Here is a 25,123-nt window from a genome sequence, read left to right as displayed (position 1 = left end):
GGACAGAGTCTGTATCGAGGGTCGTTTTCTACCGTGTCCAATCCGGGCACCGGGCTGGGCTGGCCATTTTTCCCGAATGTCTCCCGGCATAGATCGAATGCCACGGTAATTTCTGAGGGCTCGATATCTCGAAAAAATGGGACACGATAGTCGCGGGGAAAGAAAAGAGACGTGGCAACGTTCACGGAGGCGCCAGACCGTCAGATATTTTCACGTGCCGGTCTGCTCAGCGACTATCTCGGTGAACCGAAGAGAAACGCGTCTACCTCGCTATCTCCCCGTGAATATACTATCGGTCAAAAATACCAAATTGATGCCCGTGAAACGCCGTTACTCACGATTTCTATTCCTCATGATTTCTTTCTTTTATTTAACCCCGTGGCGCTCAGACATTTTAGAAGCTCGCCGTCCTTAACGCTGGGTTTAAGGCGCGCCGAGAGCAGCTGTTTTATATTGTTTCACGAAAACAACGACAAGCACGTACAGGGTGAGTCACAAATTGATGTTCACGATTTTTCAGACCCTTCCGATGGTCTGACAAAAGAATGTTTCCTATCAAAGTTGATTAGTATATAACTGACGAGAAATTGCAATTGTTTCAATTTAAGAACAAATTGATTTTGGACGAAAGAACGAGGTCACCGTTATATTTTTAAACGAAACTTGGTAATTTTTACTTCATTGCATTGCAGGCGACGTTGAGACGAATTCAACGATCTGCTACATGATGATCTTCAGGCGACATTGGAGGACAAATTGCCATGAATCGATTGTCACAATATTTGAAATAATTTGACGATGTATAACACCAAGGCACACAGATATATGTAATATAATAATATAATAATATCATAATATAATAATTATAATATGATATGGATATGCAATGAGAATATGTATATGTAAAATTAATATAAGTCACAAACACGATAAAGACAATTCTTAATATCCTTTTGATTCCATTAAAAAATCAACAATTAATTGTATCCTTCAATCGTCGAAATTTCGAGGATTAACGCCTTTAATCAACGACTGACGATTACATTCATCAAACAATTCCATCGTCGACTTCTCAATGATTAATGCTTTTAATCGTTTTCATCGATCATTTGATCGAATGTGTTAAACGAATTTGTTTTCTTGCAGAATTTGATATTCCACAGATACGGTAATATGACTTTTTTTGCATTTTTAGTCTCTCCTGATTGTATTTTGTTCCTTTAATATGGTGCTTCAGATTATTAATGCAAATTAAAGTAAAGAAAAGCTTTAAATGGTATCTAAAATTTTATATATTCCACGATCTTATGTATACCTCATTCTACATAATTTCTATAAAATAATCTGTAGCAATTTCTCCGGCTAAAAATTAGTATGTAACTATCTCGATAAGAAGACTAGGGATGTCAAAAATAAAAAAAAAGTAACAATATTTCCTGAATCAGTGTTTTATAGTTTTCATGAGTGTGTATCGTTATAGATAATTCTGTAAAAGTCCACATATGAGTCGTTTATTTTGAAAGTGGCATAAGTCACTTTGTTTTTAAGTCGATATATTTAAGGGTTTGCGTTTTAACACGTTTAAAAATATGGATGCTAATTTTCGAGGATAACTTTCAGGATACTGATATTTTTCTCAGTATAAATAATTTCGTATAAACATTAAAAAATCACCACTTTTCATTACGGTAAAGTGACTTATACCTCTTTCAAAATAAACGGCTCATATATCAACGTAATGTGTAAAATGTGTACGAACCATGTGAACAAAATTTTATTTTGCTTCAATTATACAATATAAAATGGTATCGAACGTGAATAATAATGAATTCGTAACATTGTGCTAAATGGTAAATATAAATTGCAGTTTCTTGTACGTCTTGTACATATAAATGAAACGGTGAAAGTTGGACAGAGCTTTTAGAAACAAAATGTCGGTACGCTCTTCTACAACAGATTAAACGTTGAACGAAACGGCACATGCGACCAATGTTTGCTCTCGCGGAGAGCCTCATCTATATGCAAAGTCTGATATCGATGACAGGGGCTCGGTGAATACAATTAAAAAACAACAACTTTTGTTTTAAAAACATAATGGTTCGATAAAGCTTGTGTATTGTTCTAGTCGATCGAGGAACCTCGGCATGTTCTATGCATAAAACAATTAGGCGAGAGGGAGTGCGATTTAATAATTCGCATAGACGTGGTCAGACGTGAAGTTTATACAAACGTATCATTTGACAGCGAATGTCCATGAAAATTCATGTTTCTGTATTATTCGCGTACAAAAGTTGTTTCGTACAAGTTTGTTTTACGTATTCAGAAGTTAAACAGTTTTTTCTTTTCTTATATAAAACATGATTTAGTGACGTTTGCAAATCAGACGTATGATGAAGAAAACTAATTAATCAAGAATAAAAAAGATTGTAAATTTGTTTATACAGGAGGATTAATTGAAAGGTACATTATGTCAGAATCTGTAGTTATACTTTTTTAAAGTATATTTAGTAAGTATATTATATATATATTTAGTATATATATATATATATATATATATATATATATATATATATATATATATATATATTATTTATATATTTAGTATATTTAGAAGTAATTTATTTGCAATAATATCGAACAGTAAATGTTATTTATGAAATTGTACTGTTGATAAGATTGCTGCTAACCATAAACTTTTGGAAATCTCACTTGACATACAATTGTAACTATTACATTAATAAAATAGCGCGGAACATGCTTTTGTACTTGAATGGCGAGTTCGAAATAAAAAATTGCAACACCTCGTCCAAAACAATTTTTAAACTGCCAAATTTGTTTCTATCTAATGAATTGCTTACTTTTGCTCCAGTTAGAAGTTGTTAAATCAGTTACCTCAATAAATATTGGCTTTTCCCGCTTCGACCGTAGTCAATTATCGTTCTTTCTATCTTTCTATATTATCAATATTTAAAATGCTATTTATATTTCTGGTTTCAAGCATCAGAAAATAGAAATCGCAGAATTTCTCTGTGTGACTAGACCGCGGATTTTATACATTTACGACAAAATTGGTTAGTTACAATATCAAATATTGTAAAAATTAAAAGCATTTTAGAACGACAATGTATTATTTTTAACTTATCAAGATGATTAAGGGAAGCATGAAGTTGCTACTTGGTTTCTATTCCTTGCAATTGATTCGGACAGTTTTCATTTTGCATAAATATCCGCATTCTATTGATAAACTTAAGGAAATATTCTAGTGTAAATCTTTGAAAAATCGATTCTTTTTACATCTTCTTCAAGAATATTTGTTCAAAAATGCGTCCAAGAAACCTTCTATCCGAATTCATAAAATGAAGAAAGTTACAGTATTGGTACAAAAAACTATACAAATTATATCCATAAATGTGTTCTTCTCGAATGTTTGTTTCTCAAAACCGTGGCCATAAAACCTGAAAATCTATTTAACCAATTGTCTTCAAAATAAAAGTACACATTCGGCTTACGTTTCTCAGTCTTCCAATATTGAAAAATGAATAGAAAAAAATCGATGATGAAATTTCGAAATGTCGCCATCTTTTTAATAATAATAATAATCGACCTATTTCTTTTGTTCTAATACCCGCTATAGCCAAATTCGACTACGTTTCGAAGTAACAATTGTCACCAATTTCTAATCCAATTTTTCTAATCCAAAAATTTGTTAAATGTCATTGAAACATGCATCGAATAAACTTCCTAAACGTGACACGCAAAATGTGTATATGATTTGTTCGCAAAAAAATCCCGAAATAGTGAAACAAAAACGCAATTTACACGGGAATACCCACTTAAGTCCTCGTGTCGGAACAATGACTGCAATCAAGCTTAGTCCCCGTTTAAAAATAAAGTTATTACTTCGCAAACAACCGCGTTGACTCGATGCCGTCCGGGGAGTTTCGGTATCGTTTGTATAATGAACAGCGAATAAAACTGTCCGAAACAGTCTTGAATGTTACACATGCCTGTTTGTCGTGTGTCCGTAAACTCGGCGATAAAGCGCGACTGGAGCTACTGAAATAGGCAGAAATAAATTGCACCGGCTGCGAGAATATTCGCGAGGAATTTGGTGAGGAAACGATTAGCCATGGCACTGTCCCGAGTAAAACTTTCAAGCAGTCTGCACATTTAATGAAACGCTGAAGATTGAACCACGATTTCGGAACGATCCTGTAGAAACTTCGGCAAAGTGGTCCAACAGTCGCGGAGAAGTAGCCGATTTCGCTTAAATGCCCTACTATTGACAATGTTTCACGAAACTTTTATCGATCATCCTCGATTCGTAAATATTAGGGGGGCCGGAAAGTAATGTCGTTTCTGCGCCTATTTATCTGTTTGAATTTAATGTGAACAAACGACATAACTTTCCGGCCCCCTTAATATTTCACGCAAAGTTGCGCCCCCGGAATAGATAGAAGAATAGATTTTTTTGAAATAGTAAATAGAATATAAATATTTTTATCTTCCCATGTAATACAGAATTTGGCAACTTGTTTTGAAATAGCAGTTACATATGGATATTACGTAATTAAATATTAGGTTGGCCAATAAGTCACTGCGTTTTTCCCCAACACAGCTTTTGCAATGTAACTAATCTCATTTCAAACCGTAAATTCGCTGCATATCTATCAAGATCATGGTTTAAACTTGGTTTTAAAAAAGTCTTTCGCAATTTTGTTTAAGATTGTTCAGTTAGCATTGATCTCGATATGAATAACTCCAAAGTGCATTTTCGACATATTTTGCTCTATTACTTCCGAAAAGGAAAACATGCTTTGCAAGCACATCAAAAGTTATGCGACGCGTACAGTGAAGACGTTTTACCGTCAAGGTCGTGCACAAGTTTGATCACTCATCAAAAATTGATACAGTTTGGATGGGATTTGTTACCACATCCACCATATTCATCAGACCTGGCACCATGCGATTACCCTTTATTTAATTCTGTACAAAACGCGTTAAATGGTGAACAACGCGTTTACTGTTGACAACGATGTCACGAAGTTGCCTGAAAAATGGCAAAATGTAATCGAATAAAATGGAAAATACATCATTGATTAAAGGTTTTACTTTCATAGAAAATTTGCCTTTCATTTACGGAGAGAAAAAAAACGCAATGATTTATTGGTTAATCCAATATAGTAAATTCTCCCTAATTTTCGTTCAGCTTGTAAACAAAAATGGCTCGTGGCTCGTTCTTATAGTTGCGATCGAAATTCAATGGTCGATTAATTTCAAGAAATGGTGATGTGAATTGGCCACCAGGTTTGTGTGATTTGACCGTATTAGACTTTTTTCTTTGGGCTTATTTGAAAAGCAAAGTTAATGCCAACAAACCAGCGACAATTCATGACCTAAAAAACTATATTAAAAATCAAATTGGAGAAGTAAACGAGCAAATATGCCAAAACGTCATCGAAAATTTTGATATTCGAATTGATATCGATAAACGTGGTCCTGGTGGTTCATTTGACAGATATCATGTTTCACACATAATTGTCAAATATGATACATGATAGTTAAATAAAAGAAACCAATAAAATTCAAAATAATTTATCTTTCATTAAAAAAGAAAAAAACTTCCTCTAGTCTATTTTAGATAACCCTGTACATCTTTCTCGTTAGTAAAAAAAAAACACAATTATTAAAAGTTCGCAAATTGAACAGATCAGTTCTCCCCATAACTCGATATTCTAACATTTCGTTACTTTCTGAAAATTCTGAAATCCGACACATCGTTCTACATCTTTCTCGTTAGTAAAAAAACACAATTATTAAAAGTTCGCAAATTGAACAGATCAGTTCTCCCCATAACTCGATATTCTAACATTTCGTAGCTTTCTGAAAATTCTGCAATCCGACACATCGAATTGCTGACTTTTATCCATTGAGCGAAATACTATACGTATTGTGCGCCGCGTCCGTCGAGCAATCTATCAATCGACGACACCCGGTATATTCGCGCGAGATGCAGGCGGCAGCACGCGGCGAAGAAGGAAGAAGAAACTGTTAGACACAACACACTCAGCGGACCTCCCATCAATATACGGCCGAATGCAGTTAAGATATATTTACTCGGTTCCATTCCATACGTCAGCCCTGTGCACGCACACGACGCTCGCGGCGAGAAGGGTGCATCAATCCCGGCGCTTGCATCGGGATATGTAGCGCTGAGTGCACCGGCGACGTCGCGCATTCGTCTTTCGTCGGCTTTTTTAAGGAGGCCCGCTGCAGCTACCACTGCTGTTGCTGTTACCACCGCCGCTGCCCCCAAAGTGCATCCGATACTGGCCCGGGGAAACTGGAGGAAAAACGCTTTTAACCTGCAACTGCCGACGCTGCGCTGATTCAACCGGTGAATTGTACGGGACCGGCGGGGCTCGGCGGGGGTGGACCGGCTTGTAACTCGCTCGATTTATGCGTGTAACCGTAACCGAACGGTGTTTTTAGTGGCCGGCCGAAGAAGGACGAGCGCGGACCAGGCATTGATTTCGGGAACCGCTCCGCCGCGACGCGACGCGCGACGCACAGTGGTTTACGACTCCAAAAACCCGGACTTAAAGTGAGATTTTCAACCTCCATGAAAATCGATGAATTTTCGCTCACGGATTCTGAAATGTATGAACTAATGAGCATTCGCGCGGATTTCCAATAAGCGCTATAAACTTTCTGACAAAAAGCTTTGGAAATAGAGTAAACAAGAATTTTTTGCAGCCACTCGCAGTTGTCAAAATTATAACAATATATGCGTGGGCGAATCTTTAGGTGTTCCCATTCGGGGCTATCACGATATGTCGCAGGCACGGATGAAGATATTATAACAAAATTCAGTATAATTTTAGTTATAATTTTTCAGTATAGTAAAGAGTAATAAATGAAATACTAGATTAACTACCCCCAGTTTTCGCTCAGTATAACAACTCGTAGTTGAAATTTAAGCTTGAAGTTTAATACAAGAAATCGATGCATTTCTTCTATTAAATGCCATTGGCAAAGTATTTTGTTATTTTAATCTGGTTATTATAAGTTGAATTCAATATCGTAGAACCTTTAAAATGAGTAAATTATATTACGAGTATGATAATATGTTTTTACAATTTTTCCTGTAAAATGTTTATTATATTTACAGAGAGTTTTCAAAGAAAATGCCAAAAGATACTTTCCTGGACTATTTTTTGGACTATACTATATTTGGAGCTATACTATAAACTAATGGATTATGGACTATACTATAAGACTATGGACTATACTATACTACTATATGGACTATACTATACTATATGGACTATACTATACTATATGGACTATACTATACTATATGGACTATACTATACTATATTTTCTGGACTATTTCTGATCACATAAAGTCGGTTTTATTCGCTCGAATTTGTTCGAAATGAAAATATTCATCAAAATAGTCACGAAGACCGAAGAAGATGTCCGATCCTACAGGGAACTTCGGAACAAAATTAAGAACTCCTAAACTAATTCATTTTCAATTTATAACCAGATTTTTCTTTTTAAAGCAATACTTTTTTCGTAATAAATTAATAACTTGCTACCAAGACCAAAAATCCAAAAATATTATACCCAGAAATTATACAAACCTGAAGATTTTATGTTCGGATATCCAGTTTCTTACAAATGAAATAAAGGAAAGATTAATACGAACATTTAAATTAACTATGTTTGCTGAAACTGCAGAAACCGAATCGGTAACTACTTCAACACAACAGCTGAAATTAGACTTTATCAAGCATCGTCGCGTAAATATTCAAAAGCAACGCTATAAGTAACAATTTGGCCGAGATCCATCCTGTTCGCTGCATTATGCCGTTTCATATGACACGATATTAAATTGGTTGTGAAATTACGATGACTTCTATCGAAACGATAAATTAACATTTTTATCGCGTTTCCGCAAATTATATTTACGTTTTGTGGCTAAAATTTTTTTTTTTTTTTATAGACAATTAATAAATAAAACGATGGTTGCGCTTACCTGATTCTCCGGGTTGTTAACTGCAAAATAGCCGAGGACCTGGAACAGTTCTGACAGGATGTAAGTACCACTAGTGTTCTGCGCACATCCAATTTCTGGCTTGTGCGATATTGGATCTCGTGATAATCTGGTTATCACATGACTAGCTATCAGTCGCCATTGCAAGCTGGTGCCCTCCGCTCCCAACAGATTCTGAAATTAGAAGATTTGGATTTTCAGAAGTGCTACTGAAACGCGAACATTAAACATTCATTTTCTCAGGTAAAAGTATCATCGGGATATGTTCAACGACTTTGCGAATCACATTTCACGTTTTGAATATTTCAAGGTGCTTCTTTTCGCTTTGAAATCTGCTATTTTCACCAAATTCGATTACGAAACATTGTAGGGAAAGGCGACAGGTCTATTAAAGAACAACGATCTCTGCACGATTCAATCAACCCTTTGTACTCGAGTGGTCACTCTAAGGCGCCATTCAAAATTATATCGGTATCATTGTTATATCACGTTTCAAAATAATTTCAACGTTATCAAATTTGTTTATATTAAACAAAAGCATTTATATGTTCAAAGCGTAACTGTTGTACGTGTCGCCAAATTCAATTTCATACGTATAAAATGCATATAAAATGGAAATACCGGAAAAAGATATTTTTTGCAATACAACGATTTTTTCAAACTATTCACAAATAGCATATAAAATATTTTTTTGTACCTCCCACAATTGGAGGAGATATTTAGGTGGACCACCCTGTATATTTAATCTAAGTTTCAACGAATTTATTACTGTCTTCTCAGAACAGAACAGTTAAAAATCAAAAAAGCACTCACGTCAGAACCAATTGAAAATTTTAACAATTTCATTCGAGCCTTGCGTTCGATGAAAGACAGTTCAAGCTTCGTAAGCAATACGAACGAGTCGCCATAGGAGCGAAAGCCTGTTTAAAAAGCGTTCGGTCTTACAATTGAATTGTTCGAGCTTATACATTCTTGGCCAAAGTGAAGGCTGCGTCGAACGTGATGACTCAAAACCGCAATCATTGTTCCGAGGACCGAATGGAAGACAGGTTTTTGTAGAATCGACCGTGCAGCTCGGTATCAGTTAGCATGCCGTTCCAGTAAGTCAAAGAGAATAGATAATAAACGTTGGTTTCGAAGCAAACGGCGGCTGCTGTGTTCACTAGGATAATCGGGGTGCAGACCCATGGGACTCGCCAGGCTCTCCTACGGGACACAGGATAGCCCTTATAGTTTTTATAGATGGGGGCGCGAGGTTTCGATTCAATTCGTGGTTTGATCATTGCAGACTTCACGGGAGGGCTTTCGGTCCTGACAGGCGGGCCCCCTAGGGCACGTGATGTCTCCATTGCACTTTCTACGGTGCTCGATCTAATGACGGGAACCATTCGTGGTCGCTTTGAGTATAATTTTTTTTCTTTCAATCGAACAGGCTGCCATTCGACGACTTTATGAACCTTCGATAACGCAGCCTAACGCGAAAGTGTTCGAACGCCTTTTAAAACACAATGACTTTTTTCAGAATCGGACTAAACGATTTGCATTTTTTTTAGACGAGAGAGAGAGAGAGAGAGAGCGAGAGAGAGAGAGAGAGAGATTAGTCTACTAGACAATGACTAAAATGCTTTCTCTTTTCAAATTTTGCTGTTACTTGAAATGCCCTGACCATTTCATGGCCATTAAGTGGAAAAGACGTGCCGCGCCGCTGTGCGGGACTCTGTGCGCATGCGTCGCCACCCCACTCCTTGCGTAGCGACATTTCCTGAATACACTGATCATGCGCCTTTCGGTACCAGTGGTACAAGCTACTATTTATTCTCGATTCGACTGTGAACGAGTGCGAAATCGCAGTTTACCTTGATTTCTTTAATCTTCCGTCAGTTTCATGTATTTTTATTTAACATTACGAATACTTTCAGTGCCTGACAATTGATCGCTGATTCACAAACTATAATTTAATAATAACTCCGTTTATTTGTGAAATAGCAATTTAATCCAGGAATAATCGCTGGCTCCCCATGAAAGTTCTTCATAAAACCGCGCGGCATGCAAATGTTAATATTGTCAACCAGTTATATTATTAGTTATATTATATAGTTATATATAGTAATATAATATAATTATAATAATATTATAATAATATAATATAATATAATTATAATAATATAATATAATATAATTATAATAATATTATAATAATATAATGTAATATAATTATAATAATATTATAATAATATAATATAATTAGTTAAATTATATTATCAACCAGAATAATATTAGCATTTATTAGATTGCGTGCGAAATTGTATAACTTTACCTGCAATCTCTGAAGATTCAATTCCGCGATCGACTTCAGTAGCCTGATGCAGCGTACAACTAAAATCCTTGTCGACTGCGTCATCGTAGTTTGATTAGGGGTCGGCGAGGATCCTTTCTGGTTCTGCGGGATCAGTGCAACGGCGGCGTAAAGTGCACCGATTGCGCCTGCAACTTCGGTCGAGGATAGAGTCGAAAGTAGATGCGACTCGACGCTCGTTTGTTCTACGTTGCTGTTGTTGTTGTTGTTGTTATTCTCAGGTACGCTACCAGCGTCCTGATCCGTTGACTTCTTCAAGTGACAACACATCCTGAAGATGAGATCGTAGGAAGATATTACCAGCGGCGACTCGTGATCTTGATCCACGAAGAAATCGGTTTCGACCAGGGCACGACTGTGACGCGAAACTCGATCGATCAAGCCACCTGCTACTAGATATCTGTAACATAAATGATTTCCAAGTTCTAGAATGTAAAAAGATGACATACGTTACTTCGATTAAAGTGGAATTAAAATTAAAAATTAAAATTAAGTGGAAATGACGAGCCTCGCCCGCCGCATATTTAAATGTTTAAAAACCATATATATAAATTACTTTCGATTGTTAACAAAAAAATGATTATGATATTCACAAACTCTCTTGCCTCTTTTTTAATTTAAAATTGAGTCATTACAGTTATCATGGTATTATTAGAAAACAAAGAATATTGAAAAGGAAATGAAACAGTTTGAAAATTTTGTTCACGATAATGTTCTACTACAAATGAAATAGTAACCAAGTTTGCATTGATATATTAAACAAAAACAGAAATATTTTAGATTTAATTTAATTTTAGTTTCATATTTATAAATTATCAGTACGCGCACTCGTCTCTTTGAAAATAAATTGTAAAGAAAATAGCTGAATCACAATTAACGCTTGCAAATCGACGTAAGCGTCAATTAGGAAGAATTTACTCTATCGAGGAGGGAATCATGAGACTCGAATGAAAATTGCAGTAATCGTCTAATTGACGCTCAGATTGCCCACAAAAACGAACAATTTGGGAAGAGGTGATACGATTATTCGAACCTTGCGGTTCGTTTTTATAGTTACGAATTTTCAACAACTATACAAAAAATGAGCTACTAGTCTCGAATAACCGTGTCTCCTCTTCCATAATTATCCATTTTTATGCACAATCTGAGCGTCAGTTAGAGAGACATTACTCTACTTTACGTTGCTTCTGCGCAATGTTCATCATTCTAACATATACTTTAATGCTAAAATATTGCGCAAACGGTTTCTTCAAGGATAAACATTAACGTGACTTATAGCCGTGACACCTGTACTACTAACGTACGCAGCGCGGCAGCTTTTCGAAGCTGAACTTTTCGAGAAAAAGTGCCACTGCGCGACGTCGGCATCAATCGCTCGTCAATTCGCGCTGTCCCCCGACGGAACAAAGACTTGACTCGCTTGTTCCAGTCGGTGCACGTCGGATAGACGGTGTCTGGTCCTTGGCAGCGAAGTGTGCATATGGGTACCGATAGATCCCGGCGTCATAAAACGGCAGAGGGGGCCGGCGGGGAGCAAGCGAAAAAACAACAATGTATTGCTTACAGGACAGCATGTGCGACGGCGTAACACGAGAGGATTATAACATCAGTGGGTAATTCTCCGAGCGTTCTCGCGCGCGCGCTCGCGATCTCGCTCGCTCGCTCGCGGAACAGAGAGAAGCGGGGTGGTAGAAGCGTCGGCGCATGCGATGCTCATTCTATCGGGTTGTTGTATATGTTTTTCTTCTCTCGTGCGGCACCCTTCCACCCTTCCTTTCACTGGCTGCCCCCTGAGCGACCGGCCTGTCGAGGGTGCGCGCCTGTCAGTGCGTATTATCGCCGCCCCTTCCCGCCGAAACACTGACATGGCCGGGCTACGCTCAGCTACCGCCGATGAGTATTGGAATATGGAGTAGTTCGGTGGTGGAGGGCCAACTGTCTCCTCTAATCATAACTAGCTGGAAGCTAATCCAACGCCACTGAACTCGACACGCGCGTTCCCGCCGCTCTTCGGGGGCCCGGTTAACAGCGCCGGGGAAAAGAGAGGCCAGCGGGGACTTTTCGAGAGCGTAACCCTTACCGGACACGATAATAGGACACCGACGTTACCCCCGCGATTGATACGTTCCTAGCGTGGTGCGCGGGACGACCTATTAATTACGAGCGATTGAAAACGCGTCTGTTTGAAGCGACGATCAATGAGCCGGCTAAGAGGACAGTCTGACTTCCTGTCACCGTGCCGCCACGACGCGAGAAGATTCTCGGGAAACGTCGAGATACTCGCAGATGTTTCAGAAATTTCTTCAAGTTAGGCGCTATTCGCTGTTTCGGTATTCCCAGAGAAGTGTTGGGAAGAAAGTAATTGATTGAGAGTCGTTAGTTATTCTAACGAGTTTATAATAATTGGGCAACAAGTAATCTGATTAGAGATTAACTATTGTAACTCGTTAGTTATTGTATATTGTTGTAAAGTAACGACTTTATAATAATTGGGCAACAAGTAATCTGATTAGAGATTAACTATTGTAACTCGTTAGTTATTGTATATTGTTGTAAAGTAACGACTTTATAATAATTGGGCAACAAGTAATCTGATTAGAGATTAACTATTGTAACTCGTTAGTTATTGTATATTGTTGTAAAGTAACGACTTTATAATAATTGGGCAACAAGTAATCTGATTAGAGATTAACTATTGTAACTCGTTAGTTATTGTATATTGTTATAAAGTAGTTATAACTAACGAATTATAATCGTAAATCTTTAATCGCGCTACTTTTTACCCGATTTGGTCGCAGAGTCACTTATGCAGCGAGTGACAAAGGGCGAAATTTTCGTTATATGCTCGGATAAAAAAGTTAGAAGAAGAGAGAATTTGATGCATATTTTGACGATTAGTTCTGAGCCGGTCGCCTATAAGCCAATACATAACTTGTCTAGCCATTGTTATTGGTTCTAATTTTCTCTGTTTTCTCAAATTCAATTTGTCATTAAAATTAAGTTCAATTATAATATTTAGCAGTATGTACGTACATATCTGATCGTGATATTTCTAGATTTTTCATTGGAATTTTCGTAGATGGATTTTTCATGCGGCGTAAATGTTAACAAATAAACATTTATCTGTGCCAGTCCTGATTTTATTCGATTCTATTCAGGTTTCTATCTTGTGAATATTTTTTTGCAAAACAATTGTTGCGGTTTCTATATGTTTTTTTTTGTGTGATTTCCAAAAGTGAAATTCAATATTAGTTGGTTGTAATACACCGATACACGAGCTTAGCGAAAACACGCGGTGCCGCGAGAGGAATACTGATTCGTCGATGCGTTGCATAATTCATCGATACGTACATATAACGGCAAAGACGCTTAAGCTCTGTCACTTCAATGACGGAGGCAACGAGTACAATGGGCGAACACGAACAGGCGATAATACCGATACTTTCGTTACTATTCCGAGGGATTGGGTAAATACGCTAATAAAATGCAACGCGGGATGCGCGGCCGGATTAGAATCGCTCGAGTCGTAGGTACACTTTCGCAGGCTATAATAACATGAATGATAGCCGAAGGGGGACCATGTCCTTCCTGGATGTAATAATTCTGGTTGGGAGAGTTGATCCGCCTACGATTCGATCTGCCCAAGATCCGTACAGTCAATAGAATCGGTTGATCCCTTTATTCAGACGTTCCGATGGTTAATTTTTCAATGGCTCCCTAACGACCGAATTTCTAAATAGATTGTGAAACCAAGAAAATATCGTATAATCTTGAGAGAAACTCGTACAAATTCCACCGAAGTAGGAATCTAATTTCTCTGTTGATGTTCTCAGTATTTACCTAATATTCAGTTAACAACATTATTAAACTTGATGATATAATGTATAATATTTCAAATATTTATTGTAATTAGCATTTAATACCATCGAATTAACAATATTGTTAACCCTCATGCGTTCCTGGTGTCAATTTGTCACTATTTTCAAGTTTCAGTGTACACCTAATACTATTTCTACACACATCTGTTTAGATGATTTCAGTCGATCGAGCACGATCGAAAGAGTTGTTTGATTTAGATTTTGATGAGAATTCTTTCCATTAGTCGTAATTTTTCAGATATATAATATAATATAATAATATATAATATAATATAATATAATATAATATAATATAATATAGTATAATATAATATAGTATAATATAATATAATATAATATAATATAATATAATATAATATAATATAATATAATATAATATAATATAATACAATATAATATACTTGATTCTTAATATAATTGATATGTATCGTGTAACACATATTACATTTTTGTTCAAAAGTAAACAAAATAATAGAGTACAACAATTTTGTTATTCAAAAGTAAACAAAATAAAAGTATGAAGAAATTTAATAAATCTCCCTCGATAACTATGAAGTTAATTATAACCGAAAACAAACGAAATGCACAGCAATTGGTCAGCGCACAGTAACCGGCTCCACTACCCTATGGCCCTTGCCAGCATAATTTCTTCTCATAGAAGCAATCGTTCCACTCGCGTGGCTCATCGTCGCCGCACCCTGTCCACAGAAAATGGCTGCCGAAAGCCGTAAGTATATCACATTATCCCCTTCGTTTCGAACGAAAATTCATCCGGCTAATACGTGTGCGACCGATTGTCACAGTTATCGGTGGAAATTGCTACTTCGCACACTCCTCCCTGGCTATGTAAATGAATTAGTTCGATTGCCCTCCGCGAAACGCAGCCTGGCGCTCGTATTGCACCGCGAAATCGCGCAAGCAACTGCAACACCAGCGCACCAGCCCGCCTAAAGATATGCACCCCTGTCCTCTCGCTATGAAATAATCATATGGTTAGCTAATGGCAGCGCTGGGGTAGTGATTGCTCGGGCTGCTGCGGGCTTCTAGAGGCGGCCCGGCCGTATAATAAATAAATTCAATGTATTTGCTCGAACCCCCCGCAAACATTCAATGATAGATCGGAATCTTAGGAGGGGAAGAGCGATGATGCATGCTGCGTTCCCCGCTATCTTGGCCAGACGTGCGTGAAGATCGGAAGCACGGATCTACCCCCGCGATCCTTTCGAATCGCCACGTCGCACAGTGATGTCAGCAATGGAAAAAAAGAATCAAAAAGCAATATTTTTTTATAATATTGTTACGGCGACTTGTCCAAATCAAGTCGCTGTAATGTGAAACCGTCCTGTTGTGAGCAACTCCTTAAAACAATAATGGAAAATAGGGGTTGCCAAGGAAGTCTGTTACCAATGGTCGATCGAGGAGTCGAGATCGGACTGTCGAACGAGCAACATTTCAAATTGAAGGATCTGAAATATAATTGTATTGAGTTGTATTATAGTTTATATTAACCCTTAGAGCTCTATGGACGCATATATGCGTTTGGCGAAAGTCACCCGTGTAGCCTAAGGCCGCATTTATGTGTTTTCTCTAAGTCATCGGCCTGGACTAAGGGCGCATATATGCGTTTGTCGATCTTTCCAATCAATATGCAGTTATTTTCGTGTAAAATTAATACAGGGGCACTCGCTAGTAATTTGCCTTCCTTAGGTAGCGGTTGGGCAATATTAGGGTCATAAAAATCCCCGGGAATTTCCGAAACGGAAATCCTATTTTATATGCCCCACTCTCTAACCAATTAGATTTCAAAATAATTACCTGCACTGTCACCTTCTCGCGACTCAAAGCACTCAAAACGACTCAGTCAGCAGTATCGTCTTGTGAATGTAAGAACCTCACGGTCTCGCTCGCGTCAACAACGATAGTGCGGAATATAACTTGTTCGATTATTTTTGTTTTATTCGCGACACCCTACAAAATGTCAAATCTTGAGGAATATTTCACAAGGGACGACAGTGAAATAGAATATAGCGAATCACTATCATCGGACACTGAATCAGAAGATTAATTATTTAACCTTCTGCGAAAGAATCGCTATAATTTATTACTGTTTGCGCCTTGAATAGTCACTTCAGTGTGGCCAAAAAGTATTCCGCCCCCAGCAATGGTCAGCGATAGCCGCGCTCCGTCCCTACGAACCGTTTCGGCCAGGAGTATTCAGAGCTCAAAAGATTAAATGCCGCGATTATTATAAAATCCCGCGACGCGAGAGAAACGGAGTGATTCGCAACAATATAATCATAATCTAGAGTCTTTATTCATACGTAAATAATTAAAGAAAACGGAACAATAACCCTCTTGCCTTTGCTCTTCCTCAAACATTTGTTACATCGCAGTGTTTCTAACATCGAGTTATTCAAAGTACACGGCAATAAGTATAAATACGAATGGATTATTCGATCGAAGATACTAAACACTTGTTATTTTGATTGCGAAATGATTTAATTGCTTATCGTGTATTCAATTTTATTGATCTCTGTTCGTCCAGTATTTTTTCGTAAGCTTTTCATTTAAACCTAGAAACATTATTACTTCGTTACTATGATATTCTCATCGTTGAATGGAAAAAAATGTATCGATTGTATTCCAAGTTACTGCGAAAGCGTTTTCTATCATGTTTCCACGAGAGTTGGAGATACGAATGTTTAAACTGGCTGAAGTTTGTTTGCACATTCTTTTTATTAGACGAAAACGTTGTGCACACTGCACATTTATTACGTATCGTAAATCAACGTATCGTGTTTGTTTGCTTAGTTTTCCGTTGGATAAGAATTACAACAAATTTGAATTGACTAATGAAAAATAAACATCACATTGCATTCTGTTATTTGGAAACATCTCGTAGAACATCAGCGGGGAATTCCGTTAGTATTTTTCACTGAAAGTCACTGCTACCTTCCGACGCATTTTTAACATATTTTTCCTGTATTTATATTTGCATTTAATTAACCCGTTATATAGCCGGTTATCTCTTAATTTATGAAGCCCCGCGGCTACAACTAAAAACGGGTATAAGTGGACTGATGCAGCTTGTAATTTAATAAGATAAAAATGATGTTGCGTCCGGCAAATTTTTAAGTGTAGCGAGACTCCGAAGTGCGCGCGATAATCAGCCCTTTATTTGAAAACTTTAAATAACGAATAAAAAAATATCACTTGGGTGAATTTCGACTAAACTAGTTACCCTTATTTTTGAATAACATTGGATTTTGAATAACAGTTGTTATTTTGAAGAAATATTAGAGTTATTTTGAATAACCATCCCTTCCCCCCGATCAACACTGTGCTATACTTTTGAAATAAAGTTATGGTTACTCTGAGGCTGTAAAAGTTGTGATAGAGTGATAAACAATATAGCAGACATTTTGTTTCCGTCGTTCCTTTTTCGTTACAAAGAAATTGGCAATATCGACTTCTCGCATCAGATTGCACTGCATTCTTTTACTAATATCCTAATTAATTTTTAACACATAAAATATTGATACCTGATTTCAATTCCGAGGTTTTAAATTTTTCATTAAAGAAGAAAACGAACGGAACGCGTACACAAACGACAACAACTTCGTTCCATCTTCCTCAAACGTGAGATCACTTTTAAATGAGAACTCAGACTGCAGCACATTACAGAATGGTAATGTCGAATGTGATTGAATCCAAAAAAAATGAGATTTAGATCTAGATCTAAATCTAGAGATCTAGATCTATAACGAGATTGTGAAACCAAAATTTTGATTCGAACAGTTTCTCGACTGTACTGCACAGGACGTTTAGTTTACTTGCTGGATTTCGTGGTTCAATATCAAGGATCCTCTCGGACAAGATCCTTTTCTGGCAGCGGCAAATGTGTCTGGCAGAAGTATCATCCACCGCGTCCACAATGGACGATGTTTGCACAACGGAATGGCGAAAGTGTGAAAACGACAGCGAAGTATCAACGAGTTGGGGAAAGGAACAGGCACAACGAAGAATGGCCACTTAGCTGCGAGTTACGCTCGCGATCCTACGCAAACGCGAGCGTGTGTATGCGTGTGTGTGTATGTCGTAACGCGTTATCGTACGGCTATTTTATGCGGAAAACAACATTCTCCGGTTATTTTGCAAACACGTTACAACTACGACAAATGCGACGGATTGTTTCTCAAATGTCTCGAGAGACGTTTCGTAAATCCAAAAGTTACAGAGTCGTCTGCTACATCGACGCTATTTAATTAACGCTAAGTTTACGGAACGCGTCAGAATGATGTGCACCAAATTGTTTAATTTGTGACGACGTTGGTCACATTTTTCTCATTGCGAGAAACAAAGAGTGTCATAAGATGATTTAGAGTTAAGTTGATCTATAGTAACTTTTGTGAGGTATTTCGCTTGTCTTTTTAACGTTTTAGCATGTATAGATTACATTTTAAGACATCAGTCAACAAACATATTATGATATAAATTGTTAAAGATCTCTAGAAATATATGCTTGATATTTATACGAATCAATATAAAATAGCTGACCCTTGTACTTCGAAAACCTAGTGTTAAATAATAGCAATTGTACTGATCGGCCGAAGTTAGACTTTTTCACGCACGTGTTGAACAGTTATCGCTAGATTGCAGATTTTTATGCGAAATAAACATTGTCACCATTAATTGTACGACGCAGGAGCTACGTGAACATTTATTTCTTTTCTTAACCCTCTGCAGTCCGAATTGTTTACATGGGTTCAAGATAATTTAGGTAACGCTAAACTATTGAATATCAATCTCCAGATATCAAACAACGAATTCATAATTTCTAATAAAAGTGACTTTACTCTGGCGTATGAAATAAGAGCTGACAATTAAGATGCAAAGTCTTTCCGAACGGAGAGCAAAGAAACGGAGCGAAATACTTACCACGCCGTAGCTAAAAGCAAAGCTGCATTAAAACGCAATGATAGATAAGTACATGTGACTTCAAAGTTACACAGAGCTGTAAAATGTTAATACTTTTAGCGGAGTGAAACTGACATAACAATATTTTCTAATTCCTTAAATGTTTTTATTGGTATGCATTTCATGCACTCATTTTTGTTATAAATGCATCAAATCCGGAATCTAGTTATCAATAATATGTTGGTGATATGTTGGTATATGCTTGGTAATAATGTTAATAATATTATTAATTAATTTATATAATTAATTAATTGGTAATAATGTTAATGTTGTTATTATAATTTCTGGCTTTTATCTCGTTTTTGCATTTTTTTTATTTGCCGTACGCTCTAAATAAAACAGTATTGCAATATAAACAACGTGTTACAAGCTTCGCATAACATGCACTTTTAATTTGATCAGACGTATATTTGTTAAAAAATAAAATTTCGCGCGAGCGTTAACGATATTTTATATCTATATTATATTATATATATATATTATTCTTTTCAGAATGAAGCTTTTGATTCTAGAAAGCTGAGTTTATAGAAGCGTGCTGAATATTCTAATTGTTTATTTTCTTTAAGATTTGTCTTTAGCATTATTGCATTTCTGAATTAATATTTAAATTTAATATTCAACAAACTTTAATCAATTTTATTTTCTACAAAAAAATGTAATTATCGGAATTTGAAAGCTCACGTCGGAGTTGACTGCTTTAATCAAATTTCATATTTACATTTTCTTTTTTCTTTCAAGATACGACAGTAATTGGATACGCCACAGAAACCAACTCCACTATCTTAATGTTTTTCGTCTTTATTTTGACGAACGTGCATGTAAAATATACCCTTGGATACATTCTATATATTATATAGATCGGATCGGCGGTAGGTAGGGGGAGGGGGGTAGGTAAAGAACGGATAGGGGATGCTGAAATTCGGTAGCTGGAGACACTTGTCAACGGCAGGCAGGGGGTCGGTTTTAGGGGTAGATCTAGACGACGACTCTGTAAATATTGTAACAAGTGTGCCACCGTGGTCTCGCATGGCGTTGCTCATGTGCTTGTCTAATCGATCGAAAGACGGAAAATTTTCTTTCCAATCGTCGAATTGAACAATCTTTTTGAAACGTTGACGCGCTGGTGCTGTTTCGATCAATTATTTTATAACCTTTTATCCCGGTGTCAGAGTCAGTTAATTATTCATTGTTACGAGTTGATGCTACTGAATGCAACAGACAGATTAAAAGTGTTCAAGACTGCGGATTTTTATGCAAAATAAAAACTGTCCGCGTCAATTGCAATGAATAGTAGAAATCAAGGAACAGAAACCAAGTCTTCTTTTAATCATCTTATAATAGGTGCTTAATATTTGTAAATTACCAATTATTTAAATTGTAACTACCCAACTCTGCCATAAATGCATAAAATCTGCAGTCTAGTCATTAGTTTCAGCTTGTTAAAATCGTTAAGTGAACCAAGAAGTTTCGATTTGATTTTATTTCGCATAAAGATCTGCACTCTATTCGTTGCAATTCTGGGGACGACACTTAATTGACTGTAACAGAGGATTTATTGTTCAATATATGTACTTAGCAACTTACAGAACTTATTCGTAAACGATGAACGATTTTGTCAAATTTGTAGTAATCTGAAAACTTGTTATGATAGGATAAAGTTACTTTAAGTGTCGTCCAAAAGTTGTCATTTTAGTGTAAACGATTAATCAAGATTAATCACCAAATTAGTTCTGTATTTAGAGTTTGTGACACTATAATCGAGTTGCATTTAAGGTTTTCCTTGAATCCATTAACAATTTGTAATGTTCCGAACGTCTATTTCTTACATACTGTTATATTAGTATATAGTTTAAAAGTAGAAGTATATACAGAAAATTTCTTTATACATTTAGCTGTCTACACAAGAATTAACACAATAATTAATGTGACAATTAATGTGATAATTTTATTCCAAATAAATAACTAACTATCGAAGCGTGACAATTTTTCTGCACCTTCTATTTGCACGTCTCCATTGCTTATCACTTTACTACCTCTCTGCGACACATTTTTGGAAATAATAAAATCGTTCTAAAATATAAATAATCGTCATTTTTAGAAATAACGATATAATTTCAAGATACAAGTGATCATCATTTCTTTTTAACCCTTAAATGCATGATTTTTCATTTTGAATTTTAAAAAATCGTTTTTTATAGGAATATAGTCATAGGTTACGTAAAAAATAAATAAAAAAATCTAGGTAATAATATTGAGTATCTATTTTGAAAAAAAGTTGTATGTAGACTTTTGGCAACAATATGCGTTTATTACTAAAATTATTGTAGACGTAAACAAATGGTCATGTATTTATATTATCTATTAATATAGGAATTTTCACATTATTTACGAATGAAATGCAGCAAAGCAATTGCGATTTTTGTTGTGACAGAAAGCAATTTTTAAACTTGAAAAAAGAAGATATCTCTCCAAGTAACACATTGAAGATTATCACCCACCGCATTCAAATGTCGAAAAACATCTAACTTACTCGCCAAAAGTAATGTCAAGTCTTTTATTTCACACATGGTCTATTGTCTATTGTTATCAACGTGTGTTCGGAAACGCACATACTCGGGTTTTTGAATAAAATTAAGTGGAACTGGATTGTAGACAATTGGCAACAATATGCATTTAAGGGTTAAACAATGGCATTCAATGCAACGTTTGCTACGTAATTTGACCAAAGAATATTTATTGGAGTTTTTCCACGAAGAACTGTGCAAATCACTGAATGGGTTAATAAAAATGCATTTAGTTACGGACCGTGGAACAATAAAGTGCTCGAAATTCAACGAACGAAACCGACACGCGAAATAAAGGCTGATACAAGGTCAAATGGCCGGAGACGTTCGCCGAATTGGTAATGTATTATAATCCCCATACTCTAACATCCAGCGGCTCAGGATATTGCTACTCCGAGTTCGTTGACGCGTAATGCATTCACGCCGGGATTTCGGTAGCCCGAGGGATGAGGTGAATCCTGGTACTCTATACACACAATCGACGCCTGCCATAGTTGACAGTCAGAAGGACGCGAATGTACAGAGCGCTCCAAAAGTTCGGATTGTCTCCCTAATTTTTACTGAAAAATACCTGGAAGCTATTACAGTAAATTTTTCCCTAATCGACCTAATTTTCCCTGATTCAGTTTGTCCATCAAAATGAACGATTTGGGAAGAGGAGATACGATTATTCGAGCCTTGCGGCTCGTTTTTATATCGTCAACGACTATACAGTTCGTTAAATACGGAAATATGTAAAAACTCGTCCGTCCGTGTATACGACTAAAAAAAGAAGGGAACAAAACTGGAAAGAAAAAAAAGACAGTATTCACCTCTGCTAACGAAAATACGGTACCCTTTTAACCGAACATTATTCGACGCATGCGGAAACGTCAACTCGCATTAATTTTAAATAACAAAAGTGGAACTCGCGCGCGGAACGGGAATATTGAAAATGTTTTGTAAACGAACTCGGTGCACACCTCGTCGTTCCTCTTTTTTTCTTTCGCGTCGCCCGACGCTGCTGCCTCTGTCAACAAGGAGCATTATGGGAGCATAATAGACTGCAGTAAAATTTGGCACTTAGCAGAATGGGAACGGGAACAGCCCGCGCGCTGCCTATTTCTATTCACGACCCTATCCAGCCTGATCAAATACTGCTCTAATCCCGCGCTTCCCATTACTGTTGCCACTACTGCCGTTGACTATTATCACAGGATCCCTTCCCACTCGTCCGAGATTCCTCCTTGTCAATTATTTAACCATTCGCTGTATAATTATCCGATCGTTTTCGAACAGAGCTGGGCACGATAGTATTTTAAATGGCGTATAATAAAAGGATATTTCATTTTAAATCATGCTTGCATTTACTTGTGGAAATAAAGTATTTTATTATTCTTCGATAATACTATTTCGAATAGTATTATATTCGAAAAACACTGAAAATATTTGTGACATAGTTCGGAATATTTTTATTATATATAATTATATAATATATTTATATATTATATATATTATAATTATTATTATATATATTATAATAATTATTATATATATTATAATTATATTATATATAATATATTTTATTATATATAAAATATTTTTATTATATCATGATACGAAATATAATTATTTTGGTAATCTGAAACGAAGTATTTTTCCTGTGAATGCGAATAGGTGTATTTAACAACACAATTTTCATTTCTCGTGTTATTTCTTACGTTATCACGTTCTACGTTGCGTTCAATCATTCTCACAATTTATTTTCAATTTAAGAACTTTGAGAAGCATTATTAAAATAAAGAATATTTCATTTTATATTTCAGATTATGAAAATAAAATATTTATTTTCGTGCTTCAGCCTTAAGTTACCAAAATAAAGTTATTTTATTTTACGTCTCACATCATTCAAATAAATTTCACTGACTGAAAGTTTATGGCCTATTTGAAATACTGTTTTATTTGAATTGTGAAGGATCTATTATTTAAAATAGTATTTCAAATATTTTCTCTATAAATATTACCCAGCTCTGTTCCTGAACCAGATCTATACAAATTGGCTTTGAAATGAAAATAAGAAGTACAGCGAATCCCAGAATTATTGGCAAACTGGTGTATTTATAAAAGAAAGCGTCGATTCAAGGGTTTATAAATGTATATTCCTGTGCCAATAATTCTGAGACTCGTTATAACTACATTTCGAATCGTCATTTCCACTGCTGTTCCTCGAACATATAAATAATATCGACTTATTCGGAATAATAGCAATTTTTCAAATAACGAATACTACTTCGTTATCTTTTTATTTCGAATATACCGTCAACATACTTATGTAATAAATAGTTGCTACGGCTGCAGTCAGGAACATCTCTCTCTCTCTCTCTCTCTCTCTCTCTTGTCTAATATTATTAAATTTAATATAAATGAGAGGCTAATAACAAAGTATTCAATGCAAAATAAGATAAAACGTGCAATCCATTAGATATAAAAGTCATTGGAATAACTTGTTATTTCTACATTTCATTAACGAGGATGCAGAGATTTATAACTTATAAAATTCATCGAAAAAATCTTACGAAACATTTGGTTCACTTTTTACCGTTGCACTTTTCAGAATTATGAAATCATCGATAATATTTTTAATTACCACGATAAAATACTATCGAGGAATACACAATAAGGTTTTGTGATAAAGAATTATTAAGCATTATAATAAAGTTTCGCGATAAAGTAACAAAAATACATAAAATTGATATGCGAAAAGACGGACGTCTTCGGTTTGTTACAGGATCTTAAGAGAAGAAATTATAAAATATTAGAATCATACACCGATTATTCTCCATCGGAATGTTAAAAAAGGCAAAAGTCAACGTAGTTCTACGGCTCCGCTTTCTATGGAATCAGAGCGTTGAAATTTGAGAAGCCATCCCAAGACAGTTGGCAATTGACGACAGTGAATCAGAAACACCGGGCTGCACAGGGCCAGCTGATAGTTTGGATACATCTGCTGTCTAATTTCTGACCAAACCGTTCAAACTTCTGTCCATTACAAAATCATCTGATACTAGTCGTCAGTAATTACGTCGTTGAAATGATCGATTGATACTCCCCCTTTCGCCCTATTTTATCGGTAAGATCTTATATAATGTTAAAAGTATTCTGTATCTTATATGTTGTAACATCAACAATGTTTTATAAATCGTAATAAATCTTCTAAACAGTGGACCGCTTTATAAAGTAATTACTTTCGCTGAAATTATTAAAAATTATTGGTTTCAGATATTTGCTTACACACAATTAGAAATGT

The 25,123-nt window shown here is 36.0% G+C and overlaps 1 protein-coding gene across 4 annotated transcripts in view; it reads right to left on the bottom strand.

The window, feature by feature from the left end:
- Nucleotides 1–25,123, bottom strand: part of ssp3 (short spindle 3) — a 66,052-nt gene that overhangs the window by 13,986 nt on the left and 26,943 nt on the right. For all 4 annotated transcript variants that reach the window (XM_033476803.2, XM_033476806.2, XM_033476805.2 and 1 more), the window contains exons 12-13: nucleotides 10,380–10,818; nucleotides 8,045–8,236 (exon numbers count right to left, since the gene is read on the bottom strand). In XM_033476803.2, coding sequence (XP_033332694.2) covers nucleotides 8,045–8,236; nucleotides 10,380–10,818 — 631 coding nt within the window. The remainder of the gene's footprint in view (nucleotides 1–8,044; nucleotides 8,237–10,379; nucleotides 10,819–25,123) is intronic.

This window comes from Megalopta genalis, chromosome 13 (assembly GCF_051020955.1).
Source record: "Megalopta genalis isolate 19385.01 chromosome 13, iyMegGena1_principal, whole genome shotgun sequence".
Lineage (NCBI taxonomy): Eukaryota > Metazoa > Arthropoda > Insecta > Hymenoptera > Halictidae > Megalopta > Megalopta genalis.
This window is presented reverse-complemented; position numbering and strand designations above follow the sequence as displayed.